Source organism: Protopterus annectens, chromosome 6.part0, assembly GCF_019279795.1.
Source record: "Protopterus annectens isolate FY-2018-M chromosome 6.part0, PAN1.0, whole genome shotgun sequence".
Classification (NCBI taxonomy): Eukaryota; Metazoa; Chordata; order Ceratodontiformes; family Protopteridae; genus Protopterus; species Protopterus annectens.
Window position 1 is genome coordinate 1,486,620,173 of NC_056737.1, and position 20,000 is coordinate 1,486,640,172.

Sequence of the window (20,000 nt, forward strand, 5' to 3'; positions counted from 1 at the left end):
AATAAAAGATAAGGCTGTTAGGAATATTTCACTTACTTTCTCTGATTCTGGTTGCAATGCATATACATGTATTAATTTTTGCAGAATGACACCAAGACATCATGTAAATAATACCACGTAAAACTATGTATCTGTAAGGTTTTCTAGCAAATATAATTAGACTCATTACTCACGGCAATATTTTGGGATCATATTTTCAACATAAAACACTATTATATCATTTAAGCATCTAAAAATTTGCAACTCTTTGCACCTAAATATTGAAGCAGCTTGTCAGCTACACTTTTCTGATCAGATGTAATATAATTAGGGATGAAGTATCTGCATATCTCTTTATGAAAAAGCATATATCAGGACTTTCAAATATTACCTCTAAAGACTGCACAGTCCAGTAATAATTCTGAAAACTTACAGTTTGACAGTGCCTGTAATTCACATCTTGCACCACTAGGTGTTGCCTTTTATCAAAATATCCATGCTGAATGTATTCCAAAGTGCCTGGGTTTTGTCAGACTTTATTTTCCTTAGATACTACGATCCTTCAAAACAGCATGGCAGATCTTGCTTTTTGTCTTTCTATATTCTGATGTTGTCTGTTAAAAATAATAAAAAAACAACTAATCTAATATGAAAATATCATTCATTGCATTTTTTTCTACAGTGTTATCCACAGAACCACACACACATACACACACACACACACACACACACACACACACACACACACACACACACTCACACACACACACACACACACACACACACACACACACACACACACACACACACACACACACACACACACACATCTTCACTGAGTAATTTTGCTAAACTGATTAAAAAGTCCTTTCAACAATATGTCTCATTTATATCATCACTCTTAAGTAAAGGAGCATTTACTGCAGTGTGTTAAAGAACTTTGCATATTTTAATTTAATTTAGTTAAATATATACATGCCTTAAAACAGTAAGTGAAGTAATGTAACACAGACCTTTTTAGCCACAGCCTTCATCAGAGGGAGAAAGGAGAATTATGCTTCGCTACAGGTGAACAAGGTTACATTCCTGAACTGTAAGTAGCGTCCTCCCCACCACAAAAAAAATAAATAAATAAAGATGAAGAACAAAATGTTAATCCCTGTTTTCTATAATCATTGCCAGTGAGGATTCTATGTGTGTGCCAGCAATGATTCCCTTCTTTTGTTAGATTTCTTCTTTCGTTCAGTTGGTGTGACAATGGAGATGGTCTCTCTTTCAAAAAATGTTTAAAGTTAATTGTGTTGATTGTTTTGCCCTTCTGTATTTTGGGCATTGTTCTTTGAGGTTTCTCATACTTGGCATTGTGGAGATTATATATATATATATATATATATATAGAGAGAGAGAGAGAGAGACAGTTTAGCATAGCCAGTCAGCTAGTATATTCAATTATTATATCTAAAGATCAAATTAAAATTTTTGGCACCTGCTCATTCATAGGTATGTATTACCCTCTTGTCACTATTTAAAATATGAGATAACTCATTGCTTTGCATTTGAGATTTTTTTCAGTAACTTCCTAGTCACTTACAGTGTTGGCCCTACTGCCATACATAAGAATTTTGAGGATGAGTGTATGCATAGTCATTGTTTAAGTCATCTGTAATAGGTTTTACTGTGCATTTTAAATCAGTGATTCCATATAAGAAATCCCCTGAAAAACTGAAAAATGTACAACTGCTTCATGACTGAAATATGCATTATTTTTTCAGTCTTGAGACTGAATAACACTGTCCATCCTCTTTAGCTGCGGTTTAGTGCATGTGTATATTCAGGGATGGTATGGATTAACATCACATGTGTCATGGGTTAGGGATCATAGCTGTCTAAATAATCTCAAATGCTGAGTCATCAGCACTGCAGTCTCTGAGTCAAAGGAAAATCTCAGCTATTAAAAACTAAACAGAGAAGACATGGTATTAAATTTTAAACGGCTAAAACTACACAGCTAATATATTTAAAAATGCATGCTTGACTTTTCCTGTTTTCACATAAATTCTCCAGAAATTTGAAGAATGATTCTACAAAAAGCATTACTGGTACTATCATGGCTTTATTACATTACTGTTTCAAAGTATTTATCCTTCTTTCTGTACCTCATTTAACAAATCACACCATGGTGACAGGGAGCCAATATGTGGACAACATGAAAGACAGTGAATCTGGTCATTTGACTAAGAAATTACATATGAAAATGTTGTTGAGCTTTAGAGTGGTTCTGATTTGATCTGTTAATTATACAGGCGAAGAGATAATTGCAAAATCTATGGCAAAATGAATTTAGAAACAAGCTTGAATGCTTCAATTGCTATGTAAAAGGAGGAGCTAGTGAGTGGCCTCTTACGTGATGAAGTTAATATTTTTAGTACAAATGCAGGTGATAGATTCGGCTGACATGACACTTGATAAAGGCCAACTGACTATCTCAAGCAAATATGTTGTTACTCTCAAAGAATGCATTTCAAGCCACCATGAAATCTCAGGTGGCTGACAGTAAAGCTGTCACTCAGGTAATGTGATGTACTGGAACCTTGATGCACCCCTAAAGATATGCATGTATGACTTCATTATCTGAATTACACATAATGTTTCTATTAGAGGACATGCAGACGATTAAGGAACACGTGGAAGACTATGAGAACCAACACAGGAGAAACTGTAGGATAACAGGAAACATAAAGGGGACCGAGTCATAAGACCATATAGGAAACATAAAGGGGACCGAGTCATAAGACCATATAGGAAACATAAATGGGACCGAGTCATAAGACCATATAGGAAACATAAAGGGGACCGAGTTATAAGACCATATAGGAAATATAAAGGGGACCGAGTCATAAGACCATATAGGAAATATAAAGGGGACCGAGTTATAAGACCATTTATTCCTTGCCCACACACACACACACACACACACACACACACACACACACACACACACACACACACACACACACACACACACTTTTGCTGTACCCCTATGTCTCAAGAATACTCAGTATAGTTTATTCTACACAAGATATACTGATATAGTGAATATATTAATCTGGGTCTAGCTGACGTGATCGATTTTTTAAAATGTCAAAATTCACATGTCAAGACCTTATGATTGACATTCTAAAAAGTCAAATGAATTGCAATGGGATGGCATTACAGTGGTGATCATAGAATGTTCATTTTATTTATTTTACATTTGTTAACTGGGGTGTCTGACTGAGCCAAAAAGGCCCTTTTTCAGCAGAGGCCCTGGGAGAAAAACTCCACACAGAAAAATTACAGATACATTTAGATATTTAGACATGATCAGCATACACACAAATTACAATAGACATGTTTTTACAGTGGCATGCAGCACATTAACAGTTACAGTGGAGAGAACAAACAAGAAAATATTAATTTAAAAATAAAGGTAACTAACAGATTTGTGGTGTACAGCTGAAATTTGGAACATAGGTAGAATACATACATACATAGTACACAGGTACAGTATATACATTGTACATTAGTCAGTGTTTGTGACAAAGAGGGAAAACTATTATCAAGTACTCTAGGTTTAGCATGTGTACCTTCTAATGTGCTGTTTTCCCCACTGTAGTGCTATCTTGAACTTTTGTATATATAATTAGTAGGGGGTATAGGGGTAGTGGATAGCTTACCCTCCTGCAAAAAGGTTATCTGTGTTATGTTCTTGATTTTTGACTTTATAAAATGTCAGTCACATGGTCTCAACAATGTGAATTTTCACATTATTAAAAGTCAATCAAGTAAACTAGATCCATTAATCTGTCACTGTCTCTGTCTCTTTCTCTCTCTCTGTCTCACACTCAACCTCTTTCTCTCTGATACATTGTCCCATATTAGATTATGATGTTGTAGACCTAGGGGATAGGTCCCCTAGATCCTTTACCTCCCGTGAAATGGAACTTCTTACCCTTTCTTAATTCAAATTCCTACTTTATTCAATAACCCAGGAATTTCTGCAGTGTGTGACTCAGACTCTTTCTCCTTTAATTACCTCTGCAATGCCTACAAATGCTATGTGCATGAATAGATGCATTCTGGATATAGAACTTTTGACAAACAAAGATGATAAAAGTGCAGTAAGAACATGATCTCCTCCAGTTTGGCCCTCTAGTCTATAAGTGGAGGTAGGCAAATCACACTGCGGATCTTAAGGGCAAAATTCAAATTTACTTTATCTGACATCAAGACAGAGATAACTTTGCATAGGCTCATCTCTTAGAACTCCCCTGTAGTCTGTAGGAGACTGGTGAAGAAAAGTAGGCAGGGTTCTGACAATATATATGTAGGTCTGAATAATTGATCCACTAATGCCCCATCCTTTTCACTAAGAAACACTTTATCCTTTTTAAATCTCATTCTATAGGGACTGGAGGTTATTTCTTAGTACTCAAGAGCTGGGATCTGATTTACTTCATGTTGCATTTACAAATTTGTAAGACGTCAATTGCTAAGTCAGAGCTCTTTAAGTCAATGTCTTGACCCCAAGCTCCAAAACGCATGGGATACAAATTGACTTCTCATAGAGATTCACAGAAGCCTTTGTTCTCAGACACAGAGGCTGCTGTGACAAACTTCAACTTCTTTCTTAGAAACTGGTTCATGGGTTCGTAATTCAATATATATGAACTTCAACTTCTTTCTTAAAAATTGGTCTTTGTCTGTCCTTATGGAAGAAAGCACAGATAACTCCCATCCTGAAGCCTGGGAAAACATGTCTTCATCTGTTAGCCATAGGCCATTTTTCCCCTCTAAATATAGATTGTGAGCTATATATGTCTAGTTGGCTGGCCAGGCTTCACCCACTATTTATATAGTATTATGCACCCTGATCAAGCAGCCTACATCAAGATTAAACAAACATCAGATAATACATTTAAAGGTGCTGCCTGGATGAAATTTCATAAGAAAATTTATTTTTCTTTAAACTGTGCTTGTGTTAGACTAAAACTGCATTTACATTTGTTTGTTGGCCTTATTTATTTGAGGATCTATGGATTTTGTTTTCTCAGAATCATTGTTATGGTTTTGGCTTATACTTATGATTTATCTATGTACACTAAATCATTAGCTTCCTCTTTGCACATACCTTATCTACACATTTCTCTAAGACCTCCATGACATGCACTCATGTCCAATTAGCTTTGCTTGCAGATGATCTTATACTTTTGTTGTGAGATCCTTTAACATGCAAACCATCTTTTATAGACATGGGCTAGTTATTTGGGTGTAAAGTAGCTCGATGGGATTTGGATTTTCTGAGGTACAGCATGTCCATTAATTCTGGGTTGGACATGGCTTTATACGTCAGGCACAGATCGCCTCTGAACAGGCGGTATGCCACTGAGTAGAGCTGGAGTTTCTTTAACCGGGCAGCATATGGCATCTGTTTGAGCTCTTTGATCCTCTTGGTGAGGTACTTCTGGGGTCTTTCCAGTTGCTGCAGGTGTCTGGTAAGGTACATCCCAAAAGGGGCATTGTACTCAATTATGGGCCTGATGAGGGATGAGTAAAGAGGCACTATGACCTCCCCTGATCTAGATGTGAATCCCTTCATGATTAGGTGGGCTATATAAAATGTTTTTTTAACCACTTTGGCCACGTGGTTTTCAAATGAGAGATTGCTATCAACTTGGGTCCCCAGGTCCCTAATTACTTCTTCCATACTTAATGGATTACCACCTATGTGGTAATTTGTGGGCACTTTGTTTTTGCCAAAGGGGATGACTATACACTTTTTGGCGTTTAGCTTGAGGCCATGGCTCTGGCACCAGTTGTCTGTTTCTATGAGGCCCTTTTCTAGGATGCTTGTGTCAGCTGGAGAGTCGATTATGGCACCTAGTTTGCAGTCATCTGCGAACTTGGTCAGCCACAGTCCTTCCATGTTGGCCTGTACCTCCGAGAAATGTATACCAAACAAGAGAGGTCCCAGGACTGAGCCTTGTGGGATGCCACTTGTAACTGGTTTGGAGCCTGACATGGCTCCAGCAATTCTAACCATGTGGGTTCTGTCCTTGAGCCAGTTTGCAACCCATCTAGTGACACAGGGGTTTATATTTAAGCTGGTGAGCTTATCTATAATGCCCGAGTGAGGTATTGTATCGAAGGCTTTTGAGAGGTCCAGGTAAGCTGTGTGGACCACCTTCCCCTTGTCAATGGCCTTGGTGACTGTTTCAAAGAAATCGACCAGGTTTAATAGGCAGGATATTCCCTTAATAAAGCCAAACTGGGTAGGATCCAGTGTCTGTAGGTCCCCAATATCTTTATTTATGAGGTCCATGATGATCCTTTCCATAGCTTTGCAGACCAAGCTAGTCAGGCTTATGGGGGGATAGTTTCCAGGATCCGTTGAGGCACCACCTTTGTGGAGAGGGACCACTGTTGCTGTATGCCACTCTTTGGCTACATATCCTGTAGTAAGGCTGAGATTGAACAGTAGTTTTATGTTTGGGTTTAGCTCTTCTTGGAGTTCATGTAGGATGCAGCCCGGGACACTGTCTGGTCCCATTGATGCTGTGTTTTTTGCTTTGGAGAGGGCAGCTCTTACCTGAGCATCTGAGATGTCAGGGGGGCAGCACTCTGCTGGGATAGATATTTGCCCTTTTGGTGGGGGGGAGAGTTTGCGCTGAACCTGTCAGCTAGGATGTTGGCAATGTCTGTGGGTTCGGTGTATTTTTTGTCATTTTGGACTAATTCTGAGCATATCTGGGAATTCCCACCCAGGTTCCTAACATAACTAAAGAAAGCCTTGTGATTATCCTTAATGTCCTGTGCAATTTTTCTCTCGAAGCTGGCCTTAGATGATTTTATGAGTGCCCATAGTTTTTGCTAATACTGATCAGAGATGCCTTCCCTTTTTGGGATTTTGCTCTATCATTTAGTAGCTTCCTCCTTCTATTGTATAGTTTGTTTATGGCTGGGGTCCACCAGACAGGACGCCTGCCTTTGGAGGATTGGATCTTGGTTTTATTTGGGATTGCATGATCCATGCATTCCTGAAGATGTTCATAGAATGCGTTTATAAAGGCTAGAGCCTTTGCCAATATCCGAAAGCCCAGGGGTGACAGGTGCAAGCCGCCCCTAGCGAAGCATCATGGCTTGTCGAGCATGTCATCCCAGGCTGACAGGCATTGGATCCCCTTTGAATGACACCAATACTTAAGCCAATTGTTGAAATTGATCATCTTGTCTTCATATCATGGCATCATTCTTGGTGAGGGTAAGATGCTACTCAAGGTCAGGGTCATACCGGCCTGGGCTACATGCTCAGAGAGATCCTCTATGTCTCTTTTCATGTAGTCCATGGAGGTACATCTCAGGTCATTCACACCAGCATGGACAATGACTGAGTCATATTTGTACTTGCCTTGGAGTGACCTGAGTGCTTGTGTTATGTGGCAGATCCTAGCGCCCGACAGGCAGCTCACCATGACCTTCTTCTTGTTCAGCCTGGTGAGCGGGACGTCAGTGTGCCTGATGATAGAGTCACCTATTACAAGTGTATCAGGTGTGTTGTTTAGCCTTAAGGGCTGTGACTGCTCGGCACACTGGCTTTGTGAGCTATGTGTTGCATGTGTTTTGTTTTGGGGTAGCGGTTGCTTGGGTGTCTGCTTTGGACGTCTCTGTTGCTTAGGCAGATTTTTATTTAGAGCCTCCGATTATGTTTTTGTGTGTTTATGTGTTTGGTTTGCTGTCGTGGTAGGTCTATGTGAGACTTGAATTGTAGTGAGTGTGGTTTCCTTTTTTTCCTGACTGGTTACACCAGTACTGAGTTGAGAGAGCTTAGCCTCCAGTTTGGCTATATGGTTGCATCTCTCACATGTGTTGGAATTTGTCGGAAGGAGGAGAGGGTTGTCTGTGTACATGAGGCAGTTATAACATTGCCTCAAGATTCCCAGATTCACCAGCTGGACCGGAGAGGAGATTGACAACTGACCTTTGGACATGCTTGAATAGTATTGGGAATTCCTTTATAATTGAAAAAAAGGGCCAATGGGGAACAAGGTACTCAAGGGGAGTTTGTGAGGGTGTAGTGCTTTTAATTTTTTAGGGCTGACTTATATAATTGCTTTAATGAGCAAGTGCAAGGCTTTAGAGTAGGAATAGGGTGTTTATTATGAGAACTCGATCAGTTCTAAGGGAAAAAGTGAAGAGCAGACTTTGTGGAGTCGAGAATAGTTTAAACCCAATTAAGCGGAGCTGCCCAATGCTGCGCAAAATCGCACAAAGCCGCGCCTTTATCCAAGAAAGGAAATGGGCAACACAGGAACTTTCCAAACGTCCAGAATACAGCAAAGCCTGTATTTGGATTACTCTAGGTCAGGAAAGATGGGAAACAAGGATAATTGTTTTGTTTTTTTGCAACAAACAGCAGGAAAATGCAATAAATATGTAACACAGGCTAGTGCACTTGAGTGTGTAGCCTCAACAGGTATATGCAACAAACAGGACAAACTTTAAAAGTGCAGGTGCAAAAACAACTTTAAACAGTTTAAAACAGTTCAAGAAGCAGAAATACTTGCAGTTTAGCTAGATTGGACAGTTGCCCAGGTAGTAGCAGGAAAAAAACACTTTTATCAGGTTATCAGTCACTCTTTTAGCCTCTCTGCTGCTAGCATCACCCTGCAGGACCACAAGGAGCTTGTCTGAGTAGTAACAAGTGCAAAACCGCGCCAAAGCGGGTTTTATACAGGGGGACTTGAAAGAGCTAGAAATTGGCCCAAAACGGCCAATAGACTACCAGATTCTTGTGCTGGGAACACTCCTCCAGGGATAGATAGGCTGCTCTAAGCTCCCCACTGCCACTGGTGAACAAAGAAGCCTCCCTTTGTCCAAGAAAGTAAATGGGCAACACAGGAATTTTCCAAAAGTCCAGAATACAGCAAAGGTCAGGAAAGATGGGAAACAAGGATAATGTTTTTGTTTTCTTTTCTTTTTTGCAACAAACAGCAGGAAAATGCAATAAATATGTAACACAGGCTAGCGCACTTGAGTGTGTAGCCTCAACAGGTAAATGCAACAAACAGGACAAACTTTAAAAGTGCAGGTGCAAAAACAACTTTATAGGTTCATAGGTTCATAGGTAGGTACTAGGCTATCGTCCCTAGGGCCCATACAAGCCTAGCCAAAAAATGTACCCTGGCTTTCGCCACCCAAGAAAATTATTTTCCTGTGCCCCTGTCGAGCAGAGCCACAGAAGTGACCCCGGGGTGAATTTCCCATTTCCCTTCCAATCATCAAGATTTTTCTTGAAGAGTGCTAATGAGGAGCTCTGTTTGACATAGATAGGTAGTCTGTTCCAGAGTATGGGAAGTCTCTGGGACAGGAATCTATCCCTCCAGCATGTTCTGTTTATTGTGGTGACAAGGTTATAGTCCCTAGAGCGTGTAGCTCGGATGGATTGGGATTTCTTTAAGTGGAGCATGTCCAACAGCTCTGGGTTTGATATAGCTTTGTATGTTAGGCAGAGGTCGTCCCTGAGTAGGCGATATGTGATGGAGTAAAGCTGCAGTTTTTTGAGACGGTCTGGATAGGGCATCTGTTTGAGGCCAGTAATCCTCTTTGTGAGGTATTTCTGTGGTCTTTCCAGTTGTTGTAGATGTCTTGTGAGGTACATACCAAAAGGGGTGTTGTACTCTATAATGGGTCTAATGAGTGATGAGTAGAGGGGAACAATAACCTCATTTTTTCTGGATGAGAATCCTTTTGTGATGAGATGAGCCATGTAGAAGGATTTCCTGACCACCGTGGTGATGTGATTATCAAAGGAGAGACTACTATCTACCTGTGTCCCAAGATCTCTTATCACATTTTCGGCATTAAGTAGACTACCAGCTATGTGGTAGTTCATGGGTACAGAGTTTTTACCAAAGGGGATGACAATACACTTTTTGGCATTGAGCTTCAGGCCATGGCATTGACACCAGGTATCTGTCTCAGTGAGGCCCTTTTGTAGTTTGTCCACATCATTAGGAGTTTTGATTATGGCTCCTAGTTTGCAGTCATCTGCAAACTTTGTTAGCCAAAGACCTTCTGTGTTGGCCTGCACTTCAGAGAAGTAGATACCAAACAGGAGAGGATCCAGGACTGAACCCTGTGGTACTCCACTTGTCACTGGTCTGATGTCGGATTTGGAATCTGCTATTTTCACAATGTGGGTTTTGTCCGTGAGCCAGTTGGCAACCCATCTTGTGACATAGGGATTTATACCTAGTTTAGTGAGCTTATATATAATTCCAGAGTGGGGGATGGTGTCGAAAGCATTGTCGAGATCTAGATAAGCTGTGTGAACCATTTTACTCTCATCTATGGCTTTGGTGACTGCTTCAAATAAGTCAATCAGATTTAGGAGACATGATCTGCCTTTTACAAATCCAAACTGAGTAGGGTCCAGAGTTTGGAGATTGCCAATGTCTTTGTTTATGAGTTCCATGATGATACGTTCCATGGCCTTGCAGACCAGGCTCGTCAGGCTAATGGGGCAGTAGTTCCTGGGGTCTGTCGTGGCTCCCCCTTTGTGGAGTGGAATAACTGTCATGGTGCGCCATTCAGTGGGTACAAAGCCTGAGGTGAGGCTATGATTGAACATGGTACTTAGGTAGGGTGCCAGTTCATTTTGTAGTTCATGTAGAACGCAGCCTGGGAAATTGTCAGGTCCCATGGATGCTGTGTTCTTGGCTTTGGAGAGTGTGTTTTTTACCTGTGCAGCCGTGATTATAGGAACTTTGCATTCTTCCGGTATAAAGATGGGCCCTCTATGGGGTGAGAGGGGGGTAAAGTTAGCACTGAACCAATCTGCTAGGATGTTGGCAATATCAGTTGGTTCTGTATATTTAGTGCCATTATGCTGTAACTCAGAGCAGATCTGAGTGTTCCCATTTAGATTCTTGACATAGCTATAGAATGCTTTGTGGTTGACTTTAGAGTCAGTGGCAATTTCGTTTTTGTAACTAGCTTTGGAGGATTTTATGAGGGATCGCAGCTTCTTACTGAAGTTGACCAGGGAGTTCCTCCAGTCATGGGATTTTACTTTTTTTCAACAGTTTCTTTCTTCTATTGTAGAGTTGGTTTATGGCAGAGGACCACCAGATTGGCTTCCTTTTTTTGGAGGATAACATCTTGGTTCTATTAGGGATAGCATGATCCATGCACTCGTGTAAGTGCTTATAAAGTGCATTTGTGTAGGATTCGGCAGTCATATCTCTATTGTCCGTCTGCATGGGTGTCATGAAGTTTGCCACTTCTGTCTTAAGAAGTGCGAAGTTGGCTTTTGAGAAGTTTTTTACAATGGTTTCCCTAATTGGGGCTGGGGGTGGGATGTGGATGTCTAGGCTGATTAGCTTGTGGTCGGATCTGACCAATGAGGAATTGACCTCTGGTGTGGAACACCAGTTTCCCATGTTGGTAATGACCAGGTCTAGGATATTGCTGCCACTGGTGGGGGTGTGAATAAGTTGATCCAAGGCGTTGGAATTTATGAATTCTAGAAAACGTTGAGCAAAAGAGTTGGTACATGAATAGTTTTCCCAGTTAATGGTGGGGTAGTTGAAATCACCCATTATTAGGGTGTTGGGTTGTACCCTAATACTTTCCAGTGTATCAAGAAATGAGGAGTGTGAATCCTGGGGCATGGTGGGGGGTCTGTAGCAAGCTACAATTTGGATTGCAGTCTTGCCCAGAGTTAGTTGCACTTGGATAATCTCGGATGCATTATGCTATGCAACTAGCCTGGAGGTGTGGATATCCTTAATTAATATGGACACGCCTCTGCCTTTAGTGCTTCTTTCTGGGTTAGGTGGCCGAAAGGTGTGGTATGAATTGAAGCCTGGTAATGCAGGGGTGCTCTCTGGAGCTTTGAACCAGATCTCTGTCACTGCACAGATGTCAATGTTCTCCATTTTAAGGAGTGCCTCGAGTGAGTGCATTTTGAGGTTTAGACTTCTAGCATTGAGTAGCATTACCCTCATATTTTGCTTGCTTGTTCCTGTTACAGTGATGAATTTGTCATTTGAACCTTGCCTAAAAAAGGCACTATAGGGGTGGCAAGAGCTTTAGCTAGTATCCAGAATCCCAAGGGCGACAGGTGCAGGCCATTTCTGGCAAAGCATCGTGGTCTATCGATCATGTCATCCCAGGCAGACAAATACTGAATCCCCTTAAAATGACACGAGAAGCTTAGCCAATTGTTGAAGTCAATCATTTTGTCCTTGTACTGCGGTATCATTCTGGGTGATGGCAGGATGCTACTCAGGGCTAGGGTCATACCTGCCTGGGCTACAAGATTGGGGAGCTCCTCCATGTCTCTTTTCATGTAGTCCAGGGAGGTACGTCTCAGGTCATTCACACCAACATGGACAATGACAGTGCCATATTTGTACTTATTGTGGAGTGACCTGAGTGCATGTGTTATGTGGTGGATCCTGGCAACTGACAGGCAGTTGACAGTAACTTTCTCCTGGTTTAGTCTAGTGAGTGGAACATCAGTGTGCCTGACTATAGAGTCATATATGACTAGAATGTTGGGTACGTTGTTATGCCTTATGGGCTGTGGTTGAGTGGCACACTGAGTTTGTGGGCTATGTGTCATTTGGGTTGTGTTGGGGGGTGGAGTTTGCTTGCGTTTATGCTTTGGATGTCCCTGATGCTTGGGCAGGTTTTTATTGAGAGCCTCCGTGAATGTAGGTGTGTGTTTTGTGTTTCTATGTGTGTGTTTTGGTGGTGTAGGTTTTGAGGGACTATGTGATGAGTGTGGTGTGGTGCAAGTGTTTACCTTCTTCTCTTGACTGTCTAGTCCAGTCTTGGGTGAAGAGAGCTTTGCTTCCAGTTTGGCTATATACGTGCATCTCTCACAGGTTGTAGTGTTGGGTGGTAGGAGGAGAGGGTTGTCTGTGTACATGAGGCAATTGCTGCATTGCCCCAAGATGCCCAGATTCATCAGGTAGACAGGAGAAATCACTGGGAGCTGACCCTTAGACATGCCTGGATAAGTGCTTATTTTTTAAGTACTAAAAACTGCTTTTCACTAGACAAGTGAGGAAAGTTGAGTGCTGTAGTAATTTGCAGCTTATGTAGTGCTTACAATGAGTTCTGAACAAGTGCTGAGTTCAAAGAAACAGATTTGTGTGCTGAAACTAGAAAACTGGCCAGTTATAAGAAAAAAAAACTAAGCTAGAAGGCTTCCCTCCAACAAAGAAGGGCTTGGGGGCTCAGAAGCCTACAAACAGTCTATACCACTTAACAGGAAAGGCAAGAAACAAGCTAAATTTTTTTTTTTTCTGTTTCCCAGATGCTCTCTTTGTACACAGTAGGAGTGCCTGAAATCAGAATATGATCTCACTGCACTCAGTTGAGTGAGCAAATGAGATGGGCCCAGAAGGAGTATCCAAACACAAATTTACAAGAGGGCGGGCAGTTTCAAGGCCACTAAGATTAACACCAAAACAAAACAGTTTAAAACAGTTCAAGAAGCAGAAATACTTGCAGTTTAGCTAGATCAGACAGTCGACCAGGTAGTAGCAGGAAAAAAAACACTTTTATCAAGTTAGCAGTCGCTCTTTTAGCCTCTCTGCTGCTAGCATCACTCTGCAGGACCACAAGGAGCTTGGCTGAGTAGTAACAAGCACAAAAACCACGCCAAAGTGGGTTTTATACAGGGGGACTTGAAAGAGCTAGAAATTGGCCCAAAACGGCCAATAGACTACCAGATTCTTGTGCTGGGAACACTCCTCTAGGGATAGATAGGCTGCTCTAAACTCCCCACTGCCACTGGTGAACAAAGAAGCCTCCCTCTATCCAAGAAAGAAAATGGGCAACACAGGAACTTTCCAAAAGTCCAGAATACAGCAAAGCCTGTATTTGGACTACTCTAGGTCAGGAAAGATGGGAAACAAGGATATTTTTTTTGTTTTTTTTTTCTTTTTTGCAACAAACAGGAGGAAAATGCAATAAATATGTAACACAGGCTTGTGGTGTTTTTATTAATGTCTTGGGTCTCTCTAGCCTTGCACTATCGTGCAAATAATGGCGGTGACATCCAACTTCCTAGTTGTCAAATTTGCTAGAATCCGGTGCTTAGATCTGTAATTGTGGAATCCCAATGATGGCTCTCTCCTTTACTACAATTCCCAGAAGCTTCCATCCTGTGAGATTTTCAATTTTTTACACCACCCAGGCAGCTATATTTATGGCAACTGCATAGGCAATTTCTACAAAATTATCCTACTTTTAGCAAATCAATTTACAGAAGTCTTAAAGCTGCTCCATTACATTCAGATGGAATCTCTTGCCAGATTCGATTCTTTCCTCCTTACCAGCTGGTCCTACTCCTTTGAGTAGTTCTGCCAACCTTTTAATATACGTTTTGAGCATCTATATCAGTATATTCAAATGTGTCACCTTTTAAAATGTGTAGTGAGAACATGGTTCATACGTTAGTACTAAGCTAACTGCTCTTACGAGCCATTTTAAGCCCAGCCAATTATCCCTTGTGAGACTCAAACTCTGCATCTTGTGTTTGTAAGGCAAACACCTTAACCATTAGGCCACCCTCCCAAGATGCTTCAGTTAAGTGTCCCAAGGTTATTCAGTTCTTTATTAATGCATTTCAATCAATAATTGATATCTGTAACTCTATTTTAAATGTTTAAGGTTATTCTATAATAATAATTATTATTATTATTGTTATTGTTCTTAATATTAGTATTGTTATTATTATCATCATTATTATTCTTATTATTATAATTAATGTAATTTTGGAGAATTTTTTATAACATTAACATAATTTAAGGAATTCAGTTCAGAAAATGCAATGAAAATAAACTGTTTATTTATGAGCAGATATCTTTATAAACAAGAAGTATCATAACTAAAATTCCTTATAACTGACATGATAACTGCTGTTGTTGTTGTTGGTGTAACAACAAATGAAATACGTTAACTTTCTCTTTATTCTTCTCTCTTTAAAAAAAAAAGAATAAGACATATTGCATTAATTTAAAATGTAATCAATAAATTATTACAACCTCTTCCGTGTCTAAAAACTTCTTCAGAACCACCTCTCGAGACAAAGTTGTTAAATTGTTTACTGAAATGATGGAAAAAAATGATTCAGGAGCTTCTTAATGAACTGAACTGAACTGAATCAGCTTGTGAAGCAGGCATCTGAGAAAACTTAATAAAACCCTACACAAACTAGGCAATAAGATACACCACAGAACCAAGGAATAAATGACAACCATGCCTCTAATGGCTAAATGTAGAAACAACTGCTATAGCAAAAAAGTACACTACGTAAATTCCAATGACCATAGATGAATTATTAAAATTAAGTTCAGTCTCATAATTGAAGTTATTTACTTCAGAAAATGCATGCTAAATCACAAACCCTTTAAATGTTAGTACTAAATCTACTTTGCTTTAGTAATATTAGCAAACAATAATGTATCCTACATAACTCTTAATCAACTATTTGTCTCAGCTTTATTTTAGCTTTTACCTTAAGAAATGCCTTCACACGATTTGATTACTCACATGATTCTGAAACTAATAAGTTCTAACCATCAGTATATATCAAATATACCCAGCAATATTTTTAATTTATGCAGTTTATTTATTATTTATAAAATAATTAAACCACTTATGAAATAACTACGAGCTAACCACTGGGCTTTATAAACTAGGGGAAAGAACCCTAACCACCAGTCCAAACCAAATCCTTAATTTTAGAACAGACTAAAAAGTCACTCTAAAGCTTGTCTACTGAGATGGATGAGAACCAACAAACTGTGACCTAATAACAATTTAAGTAACAAACCAATAGACTAACCAGGACAAAGCAACACTGATACAAACCTGACTTTAATACGAAAAGCAATATGAAAAAGTACCTACAAGGAGACAAACAATGAATAGCAACAAACATAATAGAAACAAAGACACAGAAAACCATGAGTGAATAGTAAAATAACTTAATAATGTAATGAAAGGGTGGCATTGATACATTGGTATTATTTTATTATTTATTTTATTTTACTTTTGTTGTCCGGGTTGGTCCGACTGAGCTCATAGCCCTTTTTCACCAGATATCTCAGAATCCCAGTAGCTCCCATAAGTGGAAGAAGAATAAAGCCTCCAGGTAAGGATATAATACTCATGACCACTGATGAAAAATTCAGAATTAATTCACTACTTCACCACAAGGGCAGTGAGACTCACCAGACCAGGGTTTAAATATGGAAACCCTCAAAAGAGCTACCAGCACACCTCAAGACAAAATTTTACAAGGAACAGCTCAGTTTGCACAACAAACCTTATTAATCAGCTAAAATAAGCAAGCTATATTCTAGACTGAGCAAACATATATCTGCTGTCTCTTAATGTATTGATTGCATTTTTCCATGGAAGACCATTGCTCTTCATAGACCTTTTTCATACTCAGGCCAGGTTAAGTGACTTGCTCAGTCATACAGTTAGAAAATGGATGGCTGAGAAAATCAAACTTTGCACCTCTAGACAACAGGAAACAGCTTGTTAACAGCTTCTTAATCCTCTAAGCCAACTGCCTAACTTTAAAGCATATAAACACAAATACAAATAAAATGCAGTATATTACACATCTTATAACTAGTTGCTGGGTACAGACACCTGTGACGACCGTGCCCTGGCCCAGCAATCAAGGAGCCTCAATCCTCAACATCTCATAGAAGAGAGGAAAGGATAACTAATACACACAGTAAAGTACAATTTCCCTTAAGTGCACACAGAGATCACAGTCAGTCTGGGGCTGGTTGCTCCCTTGCTCACCAGGTCCCCGATAAGACTCCCCACTGGCACAGCTATAGGGCCCAGGTCTCAGCCTAGCTGGGCAAGCTAAAACCTTCAGTACCCTCTCTGTCCAACCAGTGCTTTGTGTCCCTGCCAAATAGCTGACACAACACACACACACTTTGAGATAGGCATTTATACAACTTCACAGACACTACTGGGAAAGGCTGACACAGATTTTCCAGCAATGCCCCATTACGCAGACCATATGGTAGTAATCCCTGCCACCACCCAGCTAATAATATCAGCTACTAAAAGGCTCTTAAAAGGGTTTCCAATTATTACTGTGCAATATTATAATCCAATGGTAGTATGACTAACAGTCAAGGTTTACTTTTGAGTGGCCTATTACAATAACCTCTATAAATATGCAATGTACTCTAGAGCTTATCTCTACACAAACCAGCCACAGGTAGAAGGTTTTAAAAATATTTAATAATAAATAATTAAAACACACGACAAAACTACTCCACCAAAGATATATCTAAGAGTTCAGAGATCAGACAGAAACTTAAAATAATACAGTAGGTCAGGTCTGATTTCAAAGAAAAATACCTAATTAATCTTTAATAGCTTTAACTATTCCTACCAGAAACCACAGTGTTATAAACTTACATGTGAGCTTAGGCAGAGTGCTGAGTTAGATATCCAAGATCAAAATGCTCAAAGTCTCTTGTGAGAAATAGTATTTAAACATTACTAACAAACATGTTTGCTGGATCCCTCCCAAATTACATCATGTTGACACTTAGCTTTTCACAGGTGAACAAACTGCATTATTTAGCAATCTAACACCTGCTCAGAAACTTACAACAATAGAAAACATTTCACATGTATATTCTAACAGAAACAGAGCAGTAAAGCACCATCCACATGTAAATTCTGGTCATAAACTGTAGCCTTAAAACAATGGGCATGAAACCTTCATCTAGATGCACTGGAGCCGACTTGTATACCATGAAAGGGTCACAACATGCTTCACTGGGCCACTAAGCACTTCCAGGATGAAAGGCAGACTGTTATTCTCTGTAGCAAGAGAAGGCTTGGGTAGGTTGTTATCAGAAATGGTTATAATTTTGCTATCATGCTATTCCCCATCTGAGTTAGAACATCCCCTCCATAGTATTTGCAATACACCTTCTTGCTTGCAAAATAATCATTTGTTTTTTTGGGATGTGGATGTAGTGTTGTATATAAAGGAATATGCTGCCAGCAGCTGTGAGATCTATGTAGGGTGTTCATTTCACCATATCATTCCTATTAATAGCAGCATAAACTCAAACACACTATTGAACAATATGTATTTACAGATATCACATCATAAGATGTTTAGCTTATACCTCTAAAAATAAGTACATGGAAAACTCCACTGAATGTTTCATATTAATGAACTGATTAGAATGACAGTTAACTTAATGTAAAAACAAGGAAGATAGACAAAGTGTTAGTAGAAAGACGACTTTTTCAAACCATGGGAAATTTGTGCCACTGTTCTTCAATATAATGAAGCTGTTATTGTTAGCCACTGTAATTATCATGGTAACTTTCATCAATAACCAAGATAACATCAAATTCACTGCCAGGAAACTGCCTCAATTTCCGTACTGAGTCATATATCAGATAAACACTATATAACCCAATAAAATGTATCATACATCATAAAAACAGATGATGAGAATATATATGTAATTTAACATACTGTGTTATATATTCTGGTATTTATTCATAAATACATTCTGCAGATAGATGACTAAAAATAGTTTCTTATATGCATAACTTCATAAATGCAAGAATTCTATATAGGGTACTAAACATTTTATATTCTTTCTGTGAAAATTTATGCTAATGGTCCTGCAAATCTAATTTAAGTAAATAATTACTATATGAATTGCTTTCTTAAAGGAAAAACTGGAACACTGTCTGGGTGGTACTTGATGGAGGAAAACTAGAGTTCTACAAGGAATCGAAAGCAGCAGCCCTGGCAAATATAGTAAGTACAGCTTGTATGTCTGAAATCTAAAGGATGGAGAACGTCAGTAATATTAGAGTACTTTGTTCTGAAAAGGATACTCAGCAATCCCCAAAACACACATAGATATACATGCATTGACAGGCACACAATCTCAAGGATTTATAAAGAACAGCACATCTCGTCTTGAGTGCTGCAATAGGAAGGCTCTTTGTTTGAATTGCAAAGATTTCTGATTCAGAGAAACATTAGCCACAATGAGGAAGGAACATATCATCAGCTAAGCTGCATGTCTCTGAGTTAACACTAACTGCAGTGAGTGCAAAGTGCTAATCAGCACTTCCTGCAAAATTAACTATGGTGGCATCCACATCACGTTAGCACAAGCACTCACTTTATTCATTCTCAAATGCACACACATTGAAACACATACACACACACACACACACACACACACACACACACACACACACACACACACACACACACACACACACACACACTCCTCGCATGCATCATACCTGCCCTTGTGTTGTGAAAATGTCCCTGAAGTCTCCTCCTCCTTCCTTCATATATCATGGATAAATTTATCAGTTATTAATGTCAGACAGAGTTGCATACATCATATTCTTCAGATAATTAATGGTAGTGCAAAAGCTATTGCACTTGCAACTTTATAAGATTTTTAGGAGGCATATTGAAAATTACTTTTTGATTTTGTCATATCTTGCACTGCAAGGTTGAGAGGTTTGCTTAATGTTTCCTATCCATCCCCTTTGTAAATCACAAACTGTTGCAGGCATGGAATAATATCCAAGACCCTCAGTATATGTTTAAAAACATGCTGCCCTATCTTCTCAGTTAAAACAGGGGGTTAGTGAGGTTTACAGTGGCAAGGATGCAGAGCTTCACTAGCTTTCAATGCCTTTAAGGCACACTACTTAATAGTATCAATGGAGTCCTGGGGCTTCCTGCAACACATTTTATTTACTTAATTTTAAGTAAGTGCCTTTAAGGCATGCTGTATACAGTATCCCTGATGCCACAGTAACCTGCATAAACTCTGCAACAGATATAGATACATATATATCTATATCTATATATATATATATATATATATATATATATATATATATATATATAGGTGTAT

The 20,000-nt window shown here is 39.4% G+C and overlaps 1 protein-coding gene across 1 annotated transcript in view; it reads left to right on the forward strand.

Moving 5' to 3' along the window:
- The window catches only part of ARHGAP15 (Rho GTPase activating protein 15), a 3,416,769-nt gene that overhangs the window by 685,524 nt on the left and 2,711,245 nt on the right, over positions 1-20,000 (forward strand). Inside the window, exon 6 of the mRNA XM_044074973.1 lies at positions 18,784-18,871. Coding sequence (XP_043930908.1) covers positions 18,784-18,871 — 88 coding nt within the window. The remainder of the gene's footprint in view (positions 1-18,783; positions 18,872-20,000) is intronic.